This window comes from Coptis chinensis, chromosome 2 (assembly GCF_015680905.1).
Source record: "Coptis chinensis isolate HL-2020 chromosome 2, ASM1568090v1, whole genome shotgun sequence".
Classification (NCBI taxonomy): Eukaryota; Viridiplantae; Streptophyta; class Magnoliopsida; order Ranunculales; family Ranunculaceae; genus Coptis; species Coptis chinensis.
Genome location: NC_141457.1, coordinates 96,960,253 through 96,977,602, shown reverse-complemented (window position 1 = coordinate 96,977,602; position 17,350 = coordinate 96,960,253). Strand labels below are relative to the sequence as shown.

Genomic DNA, 17,350 nt, shown 5'->3' with positions numbered 1-17,350 from the left:
GCTGACCAACAATGGGACCGAGAGGGGCATCCAGTATAGGGCGATACATGACTGGGAGGTTAGTGGTGATAAAGGGACGGATGCGGTATAGCGTTAGAAGACAGGGTGCATAGGATCAGATCCGCGGTATCCCAACCGCTCTGGAACCGCTGCGAAACGTGGAGAGTGGGAGAGCGGCACCAGGAACTGCCAGGTAACCGCTGCGGTACGTGGAAAGAAAGAGGATATAAGAGAGAGTGAGGAAGAAAAAAGAGGAGAGAAAAAAAAGATCAGAGGTAGTAATCAAGGAGGTCGATACGTTTAAGATTGGAGGTTGTAATCACAGTCTATACAATTGTCATTATCATTATTTGTCTCAACATCAGGACGAAACAGTTTGGCAATCGTCGAATGCGTAAGCATAGAGCCATAAACAATCAAACGAAATGCATGTGCATCTTGTGTATGTGTGCGCAACGCAATTAGTTTTTCGAAAAATACCTAATCCGCTGGAGTGACTATTTATTCGCAACAATGACAAAAACTCAAAAAGGTGTCAATGGACAAATTAAAGGTTAGTTATTAACAAAAAGACCATTGTTGCAAGACCTAGAATGAATGAATATGGCCTCTTCCTTGTTATTGTTATGGTTTCAAGCTTCAACCATCACCTAAGTCTAAGCCCTAAGGAGCATATTGAATTAAATGAGACATTTTATTTCATACTACAAATGCTGCGATAAACTCATAAAAATGTAACACTAAACTCTAAAGTTAATTGAGAATTTAAAAAATTTCCAGAACGTTTTTTGATCATTAAAAACCAAGTGTTAAAAGAAAAAAAATCTAAAGAGATATCGATACCATCCGAAATTTCTATTGGTAAAAAAAACAAAACAAAACTTGTTTTATATTTCTGTGTGCGGCCAGATTTGAGAATCTAACCAACCATCAATCAAGCCCATAAGCTGTGGGTCAGATGCATTCGTGCACAAGCTGGCGGTTAGCCCACTGATTCATCGGTTAGGATCAAATTGAAACACAGTGAACACCCAAAATAATAATAAAAAAGGACCATGAGCTGATGAGCATATCCGTCTACACAAAACATGTATGGGCAATTCTGTCCAAATAAAGTAGAAACAGATAATATATCCACGTACGTGTGGAAGAGGATTCAGTTTTAGTTGTCAACTTGTTTTGTATTCCCAGTATACGGTATTTTTCACCAACTAATACAATATATAGCATCACAGCCATCACTGCTGGAAACAAACCATCTGAATATGACAGCCAATCAACATCACTTCACTTCCCTACATACATCTGTTGGAAAAGTTGGTTACACCAGATTTTTATTCCACAATTTGATGGCTGAGATATCCTGATAATTTGATAAATCTACAGTGGATTTTCGAGTGAAGTTGGGCCTAAAAAATCTAAAATTGGATAGTTTTCCAAACTAGGTAAATTTTTCAAAAAATGGATGAACATTCCTCCTTAATAAAGGGATCACAATTTTTCACACTCCACAAATTTAACAGAGTTACTCTTGCTCAATATTTTGTAACTTTTAAAACTGTCTAACTTGAAAGAAATGGTGCACATTCTCTCTTGATTCCTCCAAAATTGAATGTTTTTGCAATGAATTCCACAAGTATTTTGGAATGTCTTGGCGGATGCTACGAGTTATGTTGTTTTGGAATTTTTATAAATTGGATATACACTAAAATTTCACAATATTAGGGCGGGTGATCAAGTCGAGCTACTCAAGCTCGATTCAATCTCATCTCATAGACTCATACCAATAGGAGCTTAACCGATATATATATTCAGCCACTTTGTATGTAAGAATTTCATCAAAATTGAATATTTTTAGAAAGACCGAAATCTTTGGAAACATGGAGTAGGAAAAGTGGTAGTTAATAAGCTTATGTAACATGTTGGTGTAGGGTAGAGTATAAGACTATTCAGCCAGAGGACACATCACCAGCTTCAGATCTTGGAGTTGGACTGACGAAAGGCAGACAGCCTGTATACAGCTGTAGTCCAACAAGTGAACAATCAATGCCTGCTTCTCTTCCATCTCACGGAGAGAGAAAAACAAATATATATAAATAAAAAAGAGCATAATATCGCCTAACAAGATTACAAACCACAGACAGAGGAAAAAAAAAAAATCCGAGTACCGTACGTGCGCCATTGCACACACACCAGCTCATTCAACCCTTCTAGCTTCGCAGCACGCTTCCCAATGTTGCATTATTCTCTCTCTTCACTTGTCCAGCCTGGTTTCCCTTAGCACTCTCTTTCTTTCTTATTATATTACATCATCTCTCATTCTTTCACTTTCCACTCCTGCCTTGCTCTCATTCTTATTAATCTTCTTCTCCCCAAAAAGAAGATTAAGCAAAATGGATCCATGTCCATTTGTTAGAATACTAGTTGGAAACTTAGCACTAAAAATCCCAGTAGCATCAAAACCGGCACGTTCCGGTGTACACCCATCGAGTTCCCCATGCTTTTGCAAAATAAAACTCAAACACTTCCCACAACAAACTTCAATAATCCCATTAATACCACCGGAAACCCAAACCACCGAGGCCCAAACCTTGTCAGCTACTTTCCACTTGAGTAAAACCGATCTTGAAAAACTGGCAACCAAAAAAACATTATTTGGTAAAAAGCCATGTCTTAAAATTGCGATATATACCGGAAGAAGGGGGACTACTTGTGGGGTTAATTCGGGTAGATTGTTGGGGAGAGTTTCTGTAACGTTAGATCTAACGGGTACTGAAATTAAGTCTACTTTGTTTCATAATGGTTGGGTTTCTGTTGGGAAAGAAGATGTGAAAAAAGGTACTGGCTCTGGGTCTAGTACTCAGTTACATTTAAATGTACGAGCTGAACCTGACCCAAGATTTGTTTTCCAATTTGATGGGGAGCCTGAATGTAGTCCACAAGTTTTTCAGATTCAAGGAAATATTCGTCAGCCTGTTTTCACTTGCAAATTCAGTTTCAGAAGCTCTGGTTGTGCTGACCGAAACCATCAAAGATCAAGGTCAGTTTCTTTATATTTCAATTAGAAACACCATTAAAGTTTAATAGTGGCCTGATTATGCCTTTATATTATTATTACAACAGAACATCATCGCAAGAAGCAAGTTGTTCTAGAAGTTGGCTACATTCATTAGGGAGTGAAAGAGAAAGACCGGGGAAAGAGCGTAAAGGATGGTCAGTTACAGTTCATGATTTATCCGGTTCACCTGTTGCGGCTGCGTCAATGATTACACCATTTGTTGCGTCACCGGGTTCGGATCGTGTTAGTAGGTCTAACCCTGGGGCCTGGCTCATTTTACGACCCGGTGATGGAACATGGAAGCCCTGGGGACGGTTGGAAGCGTGGAGAGAAAGGGGGAGTAGTGATGGACTTGGGTATAAGTTTGAGCTTGTGCTAGATACTAATGGTGGTGGAATGAGTTCATCTGGAATTGTACTTGCTGAGTCTACTTTGAGTACTAATAAAGGCGGTAAATTCGTTATTGATCGGAGTGCAATTGGGAATAATGGAAATGGGAAAACCACTCCAATTAATGCGAACTCACCTGGTTGTAGTCCGAGGGGGAGTGGTGATTATGGGTATGGATTATGGCCACATTGTTTATACAGAGGGTTTGTGATGTCGTCAACGGTTGAAGGTGAAGGGAAATGCAGTAAACCTGGTGTGGAAGTTAGTGTTCAGCATGTAAGCTGCACCGAAGATGCAGCTGCTTTTGTGGCTCTTGCTGCTGCTATTGATCTAAGTATGGATGCATGCAGATTATTTTCCAATAAGCTTAGGAAGGAGCTTTGTCAACAGCAAGATATGTGTGGGTGATTTTGGAGATTAATTGTATTTGTTTCTTTTTTCCATTTGGTTTGTGAGTTGGTTTGGACAACGGGATTTGCTTTTTCAGTCTTGAGTTTGAGTTTGTTTCCGAGTTGTTCTAATTTGTGATGCTTTTAGCTACTAGTAACTAACCTGGTTTTTAGAGGGTTGTTTCTTTGTAATCTGTACAGTCAATGAATGAAAAATTAGTACGAAAGCCACACTTATTTTGTGTGTGACTCGAGTATATTTCTTTGATAATATATGTTGGTTCTGATTCTAAAGTTAAGCTTGTACATTGATGTTTTGATTATGTTATGAGTTTGTATAGCTGGAACGAAGTGCTGCTTCTTTTCCTGGTTACCTTAGGGCTGCAAGCAAGTCTTTTTGTGTGAAAAAGTAACAATTAACTAGTAGTGTGCAAGTAGGGATCGTAAGGAAAACTTTCGAACAAGACGAACACGCTTATTTTTTGTGGCTTGATTAGATTATGGTATCTTAATCTAGTTTCGATTCTAAACAGGAGCATCTTAATTCTGACTTATTCATTGTGCCCGAGTATTTTATGAGATCGTATTAGCTGGAATTATGTGTGGCTTGATTAGATTATGGTATCTTAATCTAGTTTCGATTCTAAACAGGAGCATCTTAATTCTGACTTATTCATTGTGCCCGAGTATTTTATGAGATCGTATTAGCTGGAACCTGGAATTATGGGATTGAATATATAGCAGGTGTATACATTGGTTGGTGACTTACTGACTTGGTGGAATGGATGGGATCCAGTAAACGTACTTTTTGTGTGTATGGCGTGAGTATTCAGTCAAATATTAAAATGTTCGTTGGGGTTTGGTATCTAGTGTGGATGCACGCATTGCTTGGTTAGATATAATTATCTTGTGGATTTGAATGTTATTAATGTTAATATTGCTTGATAGCTGTAAAGCTGTTTTCTTAATTTTTGGAACTCTACTAATTGGTCCCTATTTCACGTGTGGATGATTTGCCTCTTCTTGCGTATGAGTCTGATACTCTGATAGGTTGTTAACTTCTCGTACAATTATAACTAAGCATGATTTTAGGTGTAAGCAAGATCCGAAATCTGGCAATTTTTGGATTACCTGCAATTTTGGAAATTTCACCTAATCCTAATTAGTTTTGAGTATTGGTGTGTGTTGCTGATTTGCATCTTGAAATAATTATCCTAAGGCAAACGATCGAGAAACTCACCGGTCACTATACCTGAACAACTCAGAAGTCGGGGGTCCTTCTTCATAGACTCACTCAAACAGGATATACCGAAATACAACATATAGCTGTTGAATAAGAGGGGAATAGTCATATGAAATAGCAGTCATTGTCATTTTGATATCACGTTCTATGTTTTAAATTAATACCGTTGGTGAAAATTTCCAAATTCCAATCTGTGGTCATTGTACAGCATTGTTGTTGAATTGGACAATGCCCGCTAGCTACATAAACGATTTTGGAGTAATTTAATCCAAATTTTTAACAGATTGTGGTAAGCATGTGTTGGAAACTTGGAATATACGCTTTGTACCGTGCCAAATAATCTCAAAATTTGAATCAATATTGAATAATTGGATCATGGCAAAGTTGCAAGGTCGGGTGACAGCATGCGCAGGGAACAAAGGACCCACTAGGGTAATAGTCCTGCACGGCTGCACCTATTAACTGACCCACAAAACGACCTAAATTAAGTCACCTAATAGGCTAATACAGGGAGTGAAAGCTGAGAAGAGGGGTCCTATACCTAAGTCACGGGGTTCTTCACCTTTAGGGACCATTACCTACCAATAAAGAGATTAAGAGAAATAAAGGGACTCCTCAACGACCTTAGATTTTTTCTTGTATTTAAAAAAAAGGTTTTTTCTTTTTGGCAAAAGCAAAGACAAAAACTCAACAGTATAATATTTTGGGAATGGATGCTATGTTGAGTTGTTGACAAAGGCAACACAGACTTCAGATTCTTCTCTCACGGAGAAAACTACAGATCGCCCCCGTCTTTACTCTTTAATTAGTAAATGCATTTGGCATTGACATTGTGGACGGAATGAAGGACTACTTTGAAGAGGACATACACTCATATCACATTGCCACTTCAACTAACGTGGGAACTGGGAACAATGTACCTCCCTATTCCACAAAATGCCAGAGTCATCACTCATCACCTTGACGAATCTGGATGTCTTACACTCTTACATAGAGTTACATATCAACAGGGGCAGATAAAATTTTGGCGTGGAGCACTGAAGCTAGTGTTGTTTAGGGTGTTACTTTGTTTAATTTTATTTTTATTTGGTGAAACTATAGTTGTAATTACTAATTAGGCATCAGTTTTTAGGGTGAAGCATTTCCGTATTCGCCTAGGGAATCTGGTGATGACTACATAAGGTGGCCATGTGCAAGTCTGAAATTAAAGGAACACACATGCATATTCACGAGGACTATTTGTTAACTGTAGAGGATCCAATGTTGCATCTCTCTCTTATTTTATAGCTGACAAACAGTAAACGCAAATAGGTCAGATCATCAAGATCATTCCCATTCCCTGACCAGTTTGACTATTTGTAAAACAGTTAAACACTTGAACCTCTTCCAACTTCCAATGCCGCCTTTTGAGGAGAATCCTAGGTAGCCATTTCGGGTTGTGTCTGGACTTCTGAATCAACTAAAAGCCCAATCCCTACAGTTCTAACCCAAGCCCAATCCGGCTTGACTATGGAGTTGAATGCTCTGATCCCCTGAATTAGATAGAAGAGAAGGAGAATGAAAGCGTTAGGATGGTGGTTGATGTTAGTTGGTTCGCTTCGTCTGGCATCAGTTTGGTTCGGTTTCTTCCAAATGTGGGCTCTCAGACTTGCTGTCTTCTCTAACACCACCAGTAAGAAGACCTCTGTTAATTTCCAATCTGTAATTCATTTGTACAGAAGTAGCTCAATGAATTTACAAATTAATTCGATCACATCTGTCTTGATATGCCTGGAATATTAGGAGCTCCATCAAATACATAGAATTTTTCTTATATTGGAATAACTGCAGGACCTTTATATATGCTGTCGATCATTTTTTAATCCATTTACACATTTCATTCCACTGTCCAAGTCCCATTTCCTTAATTTTTCCCCAAGTGATCGTTTCCACCTCATTTCATCTTTGTTGTTGTTTTATATATTTCTGTTGATGACATTGATTCTCTTAAAAGGATATGCTTTTATATTGTAGTGACTGACGTTCATGGAAGAACATTTGGAGTGTGGACACTTCTGACTTGCACCCTTTGCTTTCTTTGCGCATTCAACCTTGAGAACAAGCCGCTGTATGCCGCGACCTTCCTATCATTCATCTACGCCTTGGGCCACTTCTTGAGTGAATTTCTAATCTATCATACGATGGCCATTGCTAATCTAACAACAGTTGGCTTCTTTGCAGGTATGAAAATTCCTACTATAACCTGAGGCCATTTTCTTATAACTTGGCTATTCGAATTATTTCTTTCTGCAATCTCTTCTGAAGACATATTTTTCATGATTTTGTCTAATGTTTCTCTCCACCAGTACCCTATTTATGTCATGCTGCACAACCTATTAGTTTGATTGTGGTTTTATGATATTGATATAGCATGCTGGGACAAAATTATGAGTTCTGAAGAGGCTATGTTGATTAACTTAATTTCGTATTTGATGCTGTACTAACTTTTAAAGTGTATGCTCCTTTGGCCTATACTTAATCTTGACATCACTCTTGTTGTAGAAGTGCTAAGGATTCAGGATTAAAGAGTGATTTTTTATGTTCAAAAGTTCTTTTTTGTTGATAGCATATCTTTAAAGCATATGATCTTAAGATTGCATTAGACAGCACTATTCAATCAGAAAGTGATAATAGAATGGGTAAATTGAAGCTTTTTGGTTGGCCAGATAGGCCATATAAAAGCTAAAATGAATGCTTTTATTCTCAATTGGATACTAATTCTAATTCTAGTTTGTTGAAGTTTCTTCTTTCAGTTATGCATACTGACATACTCCAGAAAGTAAGAGAGAAGTGTAGGCGTTATTATGTCATGTTTGTTAGACCTAATCCTCGTTGTTGTCATTTGTACACAATATTATATTCTAGCTGCATCAGGGTTAATAATATGTTTACTTTCAGGTTTATATGCCATTGATGCTTTTGTTCTTTCCTGATAACTTATTTTGGGTTTTTAAGTGTCCTTAAATCTGAGAACAAAACAAATCTCATGTGATGGAATTCCTCGCTTGAACGAATAATAAACCTTTTTGTTCACGAGTATTTATGTTTACTGACGCCTGATTATAGGAACCCTTCCTATCATGGCATGGATTGAAATTCTGGCAAATTGTAGTTTCAGCAAAAGTCGATATGTAGTTTTCGCACCTTTGTTTTTGTTGTTCAGTGGTAGTATTCTGTTGTTCATTAGTGACTCTCATTCCCATTGGATGACATCTTGGGATAATCTCATTTGTTTACCTCAGAGTCATGGCCATGGACCCATGGTTATTTGGTTTCGTGTTTGCTTGTTATTTCCTTATTTTCTGTAGCTCATAAACTTTTGTGTCTTGTTTTGAACAGGCACGTCGATAGTTTGGATGTTGTTACAATGGAATTCACATCAGCCTCAGGGTGCCTTGAAAGTGGAATGAATTGAGATTTTGTATTTATGTCCCTTTCGTCCTAATATTACCTCATTGTTCTTGTTGCTCAGAGTTTTACAATTGAGTTTCTAATTTTGTTGACTTATGTTTTAAGTAAGCTTTGCACGACACCATCTTCTGATCTGTCCATTTTCTCTCATTCATTCAACAGTTAACATGATAAAAACACGTTCAAGGCTAAAAAGGCCAATGTCAACTTTTATGTTGGGCTCAAATATCAGCCCAAAGCCCAGTCCGTCTTTTATTTTCCAAATTCCAACACTGCCCCTTGAGCCCAATAAAAACGAAGAGAAAAATTTGCTGACGCAGAAGAAAGAAAAGAAATGGCGATGGCAATGATGAGATCTGGTTTCCAAACTGCCATTCGACGAAGCGGACGTAACATCAACACTCCATCAAAAAGAGGCTTCTCTTCTTCTTCATCTCAACACGATGACGCATGTAAGCAATACATCATTCAGGGTTTATTTATTTTTTTCAATTGATTCAATTTAATTAATTGATTTAATGTATTAATTAGATGAGACTGCGAAATGGGAAAAGATTACATATTTAGGAATTGCAAGTTGCACTGCTTTAGCTGTTTACTGTTTATCCAAACCTCATCCTCACCATGAAGACCCTCCTGTAAGTTTCATTTCAATGATTGATTTAATCAGAGTGTTATTTGTCAAGTGTTTATGTTTCTTTATTTGCAGGCCTACCCGTATTTGCACATTCGCAATAAGGAATTCCCATGGGGTATGTCTTTTTTTTCTTAATCTGTAATCAATAGCTTTACTGAATGTGTTTGATTACTAGATATAGATTAAGACCCGAAACATATATAAGATGGGATAAAGAACTAATAGTTTTATTCTAGAGTCTATGTGGGATAAATTTCAGAGGATTAGGAGTTGCTTAGGTTGGCACCCGCCATTGGACACTTGGCAACTACTTACTGCGAAACACATTTTCACTAACATTATGACATGTATAATTCTTTGATGCTATTAAATTAATTTAGTAGGTGGTGTTTGATGTATTTATCCAAATTATTCCATGAAGTGAGTTTCATATATTTAGCACAAGAGGAACTTCCACTGAATCAGAACTTTGTTACTTGCTTGTCTTTCCGCAGTTACATTTGTTGAATAGTGTAGTGATGATTTGCCAATGATGCACTTATTTTTTATTGGATTTCTTTCCAGGTCCAGATGGTCTTTTCGAAGTGAAGCACACTGATCATTAAGTTCCAAATCGTAGAAGCTTTTTATGAGTGTTATGTTTTTTTTTGTCTACATCTCTTTGTGGCTGGCTGTGCTAGACATAATAACACCTTTGTGGCGAAGTAATTGTTTTTATCTTCGTATAACTCTGTTTGCAGCCAATAAAATTAAATGATTTTCTGAATGGTCCTTGAATTTTCATATTATCATACATTTGTGGGTTTTGCTGTATATATCATTAGTGCTTCATTGTCGTTCATTTTGTTGGAGGGCACTAACCCAATATGAGGTGTGAGCTGGTGACAGAATCGGTTGGAGTGATATTACCCTGTCTTACTGAATTTAAATGACTTCGGCCTTTATGTTTTCGAGGATACTGTAATGCATGCCCAAGGTTAATCGAATTCTGGTTCCCTTGCGGTGTCCAAAGTTTTCTAGATGTGTGTCATGGATACTAAATTTTTTGTCAGTGTTTATTTTTTCTCGCATCAGCTTGTTGTATGAAGCAGAAGCCTTCCACAGTTATATATTTGATGTCATCGTCATGACATCGTTGTAAGAATGAGCTGGTGTGATTCATATTTAATAGCGATAGTCATCAAATGTCATTAACGTCAGTGTCAATTCTTACCTTTGAGAGGTTTGTAATCTGCCGACCCAGTTGTGGATAAATTATGTCATTGGTTGGAAATTTATATCAAGATTTTGAACTAACCTGTTGCACTTATGCTTGCTTGGTTGACCTGAAAAGAGACTTATAGAAGTTAATTTGCGGCCTTTAGTTCCATGTCAATTAGAAGGGAAAAGCAATTGTTTTCGTATTAACCTCTATACGTGCTGCGCAGATGCCTTTAGGCTTGCTTATTATGTGCTAAGCAAAACTCTTAAACTTCGTTGTCAAATGTGTAACTGTTATAGTTATAGTTCTGAAGAAACTTAGATGCATGCCAAACGACAGAAATTAGTATAGATATATTAGTGTGTTTTGTGTTTTCTTATTGTAGAACTGGCCCTGGACTAAACATCTGAAATATCTTGGGCAATTGAATTTCTCAAGTATATATAGAAATGTAAAAAAGATTACGAGCTTGTTTTATGCTTCACCCAGCTTCAACGTTTGGCCCTGCGTATTATGAAAGAATAGTTGTGACCTGTGCCATCCTGCCATTGCTTGGGAAGAATTCATTTCTATTCGACTTTTCCACCAAGATCATGCCTTCGGCACGTTAGATGAAGTTTTTAGTAGATGGATTATGGATACCTGAAACCGATTCTCAGCACTATCAGCTAGTTATTTAGATTGTAGATTCTAAGTTAGGTTGTAAGCTCAAATTCTAACTTCATAACCACCAGAGTGAATTCTTGGTAAGTTGACGGTGATGCTCCATATGATATGGATCGTAGAATACGAATGCTTTAGGGCTTACGCATTGAGATGTAAGTATTATTTTACATTGTCTTTCGCTTCCTCCTTTCAGTTCAGGACGAACAAAATAACCTCCTGCTTTCTACGTTATTTACATACTTTCATGTACAGACAGCAACTACTGTGACAGAAAGGATACTTTATATTGTAATCAAGCGGGGTGGATATATCAATTGTTTCAGATGAATCTTTTAAAGTTGCAGAATCCCCCTGATGCCATCTCGAAAAAACATAAATCAAATAAAATATCCACCTATTGGAGCCAGGGTACATAACAGACTCAGTCGCCGCTTGCAACTTCGGAAGAATCCTATAGAATTAAATATAACTTCTTCAAATGTACCAACAAATTAACAAAATACAGTCGAACATGATTTGTCAAGACACTGCGCACAGCAAGCTACAAAAAACAAATGAAATTTTCCATCATGCACGTTTGTCTGCATTATTTCGTCGACAGATCTATTTTTACCATGACGCCTAACGAAGTTTGGGTTGTCCCACCTTTGGTTGATATATAATCATACAAGTAAAGGATTTATTCTGAAGAGAGACGGATGAGCTAAGCTAACGCTTTCTCTGTTTGAAAACTCTACAGAAAGGCCACCTTGGAGTGTTTTGTAACTAAGACCTGATGAAGTTTCAAGTCAAATTGAACTTAACTTCACCTTTTAGGACTTCGTCCATCCAGTCCTGTAACAAAGGTAGGAGGAACATCAGTTTCCTTCTATGACGATGTTAAGAGTGATTTCATAGAATATTAACAGGCAAGAACATGTTATGTAGAAGTCAGATGCTATCAGACCACTAAAACAAATTGGAAAGCTTACAATTTTCTTATTAGGTCATTCTGCTGCTATTTCTTCAATGCTCTTCCCATTAGATTCAGCCTCTGGCAAGGTCCCCAGATCAGTACGGGCCTCCTTCACTTCTTCAGGTAAAGAAGAATTATCAGATCCATTCTGAGTTGTGCCCGCATTCTCTTCTTTTCCGGTAGAAGAAGCTGGAGTCTCCTCTGCTTCATCTTTTTCAGTAGTTACATTAGACTCAGTGCTCTGAGCTGAATCCCCTCTGTCAGTTGTAACTGACGACACAGAGCTATCCTGTACTTCAGAAGTTGAAGTACTGGATTTCACAATCTGGTCTCCTGGTACAACAGCCTCAGTATTAGCTAAAGATTCTGCAGTACTAGTAGAGTTTAACTCTGAATGCTCCTCTGCAGTAGTACTGCTAGACTTCTCAGGCTGCTCCAGTGAAACAGCTTCTGGGTTTGACTCACCTCCTTTAGAAGTTTCCATCTCCACTGTTGTGTTAGAAGTTGTGGGAGAATTCTCCGTCTGCTCTGATACGACTATTTGTGATTCGGAGGATTCACTTCCGTTTGAGACTGAGTTACTATCCAATTCACTATGAAGAGACAAGTGACTATTTTCTGTGCTCATTGCCGATGAGTCCTTTATTTCTTGCTGCTTACCAGTCTCTGTCATTGCCCCAGAATCACTATTGGCCCCTTTCTCCGGTTCAGACAGAGGGTTCTCAGCACCATTTTGTTCTGCAGTTGTCACATTTGCCAATGGGTCCCTTTCAATGCTTTTAGTACCATCGCTCTTTGATCCAGTATCATTTTGACCAGTTGCGACGTCTTCGCCATTAGTTTTATTTTCCTGATTTAATTCTTCCTTTTGTGTTTTTTCAACTGGCTTTTCCTCACCTGCCTTTAGGCCAGAATCAATCTGATTACTAGTTACTTCCTTGTTGATTGAGTTTTCCGGCTGTAGCTCAGGGTTTTCTGTTCTTTCTCCAAGTTCTTCGCTACCTGTCTTTGGGCCGGAATCATTTTGATCACTTGTGGCTTCCTCCCCCACGTTATTGTTTTCCTGCTCTAGCTCATTCTTTGCAATTTTTTCCAACATTTCTTCCTTATCTATCTTTGGGTCGGAATCATTTTGATCCTTCTCGCCATTGGTTATGTTATCTTGCTCTAGCTCATCTGTTTGTGCTCTTTCCACCGCTTCGTCTTTACCTGTCTTTGGGTCAGAATCATTTAGAGCATTAGTGCCTTCCCCACCATCGAGCCTATTTTCCAGCTCTTCCTTATCTGTTCTCTCCACCGACTCTTCCTCATTTGTCTTAGGGCCAGAATCATTTGGATCATTGGTGACTTCCCCACCATTGACTTTGTTTTCCTGCTCCAGCTCATTCTTTTCTGTCCTTTCAGTCGGTTCTTCCTCACTTGAATTAACAGAAACTTCGTGTTCACCTTCATGGTTAACGATGTGGGTATCACGAACAACAGCACTGGAAGCATCATCCCCCTTGTAATGCTCCTCTCTTGCCTCTTGAATATCCTTGTTTCTTTCATCCTGATCTTGATCTTCAGAATGCATGTTGTTGACCTTCTCGTCCTGCTCTTCACTCTCCTTTCCATCATCCTCATTCTGCTTGCTCTCAGTGTCTCCAGTATCATTTTCACTTTCCTTTGCTCCATCAACAAAATCTTGTCTCCTCTCATCTTCCCCTTTTGTTTCCTCATTGTGTTCATCATCTCCGCCTCCCGTACTTTTGTCTTCACTTTCTTCAGGCTTTATTTCCTCCTCTTCATGCTTGTTTTCTTCTTCTTCCTCTTCAACATTTCCTTCTTTACCCTGTTCATTATTTGTTGTTTCCTCAACTCGGGGATGGAGTCCTTTCCTACCAAAACTTAAGCTCTCACTCTGTAGCTTATCTGACAAATTGACAGTTCTCTCATTCAACACCTTCTTATCATGGGAGTGCTTCACTTGGTAAAGCAACCAGATAGATACGGCAAGCAAAACACTTATCTGTAGAACATGCTTTACCTTGAACCCTTTGGATCTCTGATTCCTCGGTGAATGCCTAAACATGGTCCCTCTTCCTAATCACCAAGCAAAATGAATCTACAAACATCCAAGAAAGCATATTGTCAACCAAAGCTGGAAATGAAACATGCATAGAAAACTTAAATTTAGAACATGAAACAACAATCATTTGAAATAATGATCAGAAAAAAAAAAATATATATATATTAACCTAAATATCGACAAGCAAAGTTGGACCGTGCTTTGACTAAATGAAGTAGTAGTGTAGTACCACAGATTCATTCACACGGATACCCTTCTTAAATCTGAATAAGACTAATGCGTTCACCGATGCAGGAGTCAGCAAAGATGATACCAGAGGTCTGGGGCTCGAACATCAAAGAGTTACTGATCTCATTTAAAAACAGGCTTGCCAATCAAACAAAAAAATAATGCTTTCACCGATTGTTTTTAACAAAAGTATAATTGGTTGACAATATAAAAATGTTGCTTATTCCAAATTCCAGAATGTAGAATGCATACCATCTAACACTTGTTACATGAATATTATATCAACAATGGGCAAGCAGAAAGCATAGAAAAAGACAAAAATGTATATAGATCTCCTTACCCTCTTTCACAACAAGAAGCATAAAGATGGAGAGATCAAATGAGAAATCTAGTCAAGACAGAAAGCTTACTTGAGAGAAAGTGAAGGCCACTACGACTAGTGCACAGATCCTTATGACTCAAAGCTGACTTTTTTTTTAGTTTGCTATCAAAGGAAAGTGGTGTCGGTAATTAACAGCAACAACTACTACTACTTCTTGGATTCATAAATGTGGATCTGATTACGAGGCAAAGGAAAGTGGACTTGTTTCTTTTTTTAATTCCCCACGTTGCCCAAGATCTTTTACGTCCCATTCGGCCCACTTTATCCAGACCCATGTGTTTGCACAATGACTTTTCTGGGCCTCCAGCCCATGCATATACTTGCATTTAAGATCATATATTTAGATATATATTATAGCTATACCCTCTTGGCTCTATTTTTCAAGACTTCATAGAGTCTCTAACTTTTTGTAAACACTAATACTAATTACAAAAAAAATAGAAATTCCAAATCCTTAGATATATATCCCAGTTTTCCAGAGTCTCCAATTTTTCCTAAACAATATAGCTAATTACGAAAAAAAAAATAAAAAAATATAAACTAAATTGTAAAAAATAATATTTTCAACCAAAAACGATTTTCTTAAAACTCTTACGCTGCAAATAATAGCTTCCATACTAATTTCAGATGAAGTTTAATATAACAAAGTTTCTTTCTAGAAAATGATAATGAAATTATGAAAGAACAAATGAAAAAATGAATTGAGTTGCTTGAACATTTACTTTATGTATTTGTTAACCACACATGTGACTGGGAAAAAAAAAAAAAAATTAAACTAATCATAAAATAAAATAGTGTACACCAAAAACAAATAAAATTGTATTGTATGCAATATATATATGGGCCTAACAAATAAAGTTGGATCAATTTGAGGTGTCATCCACTGTAGGATTTATACATTTAGTGATAGTTAATTAAGGATTTCAAAAACCACATGTCACAATAATTATGACATATTCTAATTAAATTTATGAATTTGAGATTCAGTTAAAGCAGACGTTGGCTTAAATAAATTATATAACAATTGATTTAGTTAAAGTGGACGTTGGCCTTAAATTAATTATATACCAAACCAAAACAAAATTATATGTGAAAAATTAAATTATACAAAAAATAACATCACAAAATATATAATATCAAATTTAAAAAAAAAACAATAATAACAAATATTTTCAAATATATATATATATTGCATGAAACTAACGTCAAAGAACAATTAACGAGAAACATAAAACTAGATACAAATGCATCGAACTAATCTCAAATAATATTTAACGGAAAATCAGAAATTGGATGCACATGCAAACATTAAACTAATCTTAAAATTAATTAATAGACAATCAGAATATTGATACAACTGCATTAAACTAACCTTAAAGAATAATTAACGGGAAATCAAAACTTGGATACAAATACATTGAACTAACACCAAAAAATAATTATCGAAAAATCGGGAACTGGATGCAAATACATTGAACTAACTCTCAGAGATTAAAATAACGGGAAATCAGAAATTGGATGCAACTGTATTGAACTAACCTAAAAAAAAAACTATAAATTGGAAACAAGATGCAAATGCTTGAAACTAATATTTAAAAATAATCAACGGGAAATCGGAAACCAGATTCAACTACACTAAACTAATTTCAAAAAATAAATTGGATGCAAATGCATTAAACTAACCTCAAGGAATAATTAACGGAAAATCAGAAACTGGATGCAAATTTATTGAACTAACCTCAAATAATAATTAACGGAAAATCAGAAACTAGATGCAAATGCAACCTCATCGAATAATAAACGAGAAATCGGAAACTTGATGCAAATGCATTAAACTGAGCTTGAAGAATAATTAGTAGGAAATTGGAAATTAGATGCAAATGCATTAAACTAACTGCAAAGAATAATTAACAAGAAATCAGAAACTAGATGCAACTGTATTGAACTAACCTCAAAAAATAAATAACATAAAATTAGAAATTAGATGCAAATGCATTGAACTAACCTCAAAATATAATTATGTTATATGTTGTGGGAATGTCTCGATAAGTATAGTTTTGTATTTAAAACTGTGTTTATCTTATCTTTTTTTCGTATAATTGGGAACACCTTGCTATTCAAGTAACTTCAATATAAACTTCGTCTTATTAGACAATCTCACAAAATTTCAATCAAACTTCTATTATTAAACAACAAATGAAGTTGAAGGGTTTTTATTAATGGCGAGTTATTTTTTTTTAATAGAGAGTACATGGGGTTTTCATGTTATAAGAAATTTGGATGAGTGAGCAGTATATAATATTTGTATATAATAGTTATGCATATATTTTTTAGAATAATTAATATGACAGGACCCGTTTGTAGATAATTTTTGAAGATCCCACATAGTGAGTCAGGTATATAATCAAAGACCATTAATAATAAGTAGTTGAGAATGCTCCCAGTGACCCACATCAGCCCCTTTTTTTTCTCTCAGACTGACACATCATATTTTACCTAAAAAAATGAATTCTATGCCTTTTTTTTGGGATTTCAATTATTTGTAGCCCAAAATACATAAAAACCCAAAATGGATAAGTAGATAAAAACCTCATTCTTAAATCTTATTTCCATTCTTAAACACACGAAGTAAAGTGCCCAAATATGGGCTTCTTCTTCACCTCTCTCAATTGCTTCTACTTGG

At 36.6% G+C, this 17,350-nt stretch overlaps 4 protein-coding genes across 5 annotated transcripts; 3 read left to right on the top strand and 1 right to left on the bottom strand.

The window, feature by feature from the left end:
* Window positions 1-2,073: 2,073 nt before the first annotated feature.
* On the top strand, window positions 2,074-4,110 carry LOC147519371 (formin-like protein (DUF1005)). The gene is made up of 2 exons (XM_086590975.1): window positions 2,074-3,040; window positions 3,124-4,110. The coding sequence occupies exons 1-2, from the start codon at window positions 2,394-2,396 to the stop codon at window positions 3,854-3,856; spliced, it is 1,380 nt and encodes a 459-aa protein (XP_086447101.1). The 5' UTR covers window positions 2,074-2,393; the 3' UTR covers window positions 3,857-4,110.
* A 2,345-nt stretch (window positions 4,111-6,455) lies between these two features.
* ERG28 (ergosterol biosynthesis protein) lies at window positions 6,456-8,654 on the top strand. Its single transcript, XM_086590972.1, has 3 exons — window positions 6,456-6,752; window positions 7,094-7,300; window positions 8,459-8,654. Exons 1-3 carry the CDS (start codon window positions 6,638-6,640, stop codon window positions 8,527-8,529), a joined length of 393 nt encoding a protein of 130 aa, XP_086447098.1. The 5' UTR covers window positions 6,456-6,637; the 3' UTR covers window positions 8,530-8,654.
* A 167-nt stretch (window positions 8,655-8,821) lies between these two features.
* Window positions 8,822-9,933, top strand: LOC147519369 (cytochrome c oxidase-like protein). The gene is made up of 4 exons (XM_086590973.1): window positions 8,822-8,982; window positions 9,062-9,168; window positions 9,240-9,282; window positions 9,732-9,933. Exons 1-4 carry the CDS (start codon window positions 8,865-8,867, stop codon window positions 9,770-9,772), a joined length of 309 nt encoding a protein of 102 aa, XP_086447099.1. The 5' UTR covers window positions 8,822-8,864; the 3' UTR covers window positions 9,773-9,933.
* Window positions 9,934-11,473: 1,540 nt separating this feature from the next.
* LOC147519368 (uncharacterized) lies at window positions 11,474-14,894 on the bottom strand. 2 transcript variants are annotated; one of them, XM_086590970.1, is made up of 3 exons: window positions 14,696-14,894; window positions 12,006-14,093; window positions 11,474-11,868 (listed from the first exon to the last, which is right to left on the bottom strand). In XM_086590970.1, exon 2 carries the CDS (start codon window positions 14,058-14,060, stop codon window positions 12,021-12,023), a length of 2,040 nt encoding a protein of 679 aa, XP_086447096.1. In that variant the 5' UTR covers window positions 14,061-14,093; window positions 14,696-14,894; the 3' UTR covers window positions 11,474-11,868; window positions 12,006-12,020. The 2 variants fall into 2 exon arrangements, with proteins under 2 accessions (XP_086447096.1, XP_086447097.1); XM_086590971.1 differs by having other exon boundaries at window positions 14,626-14,758.
* Window positions 14,895-17,350: the final 2,456 nt, after the last annotated feature.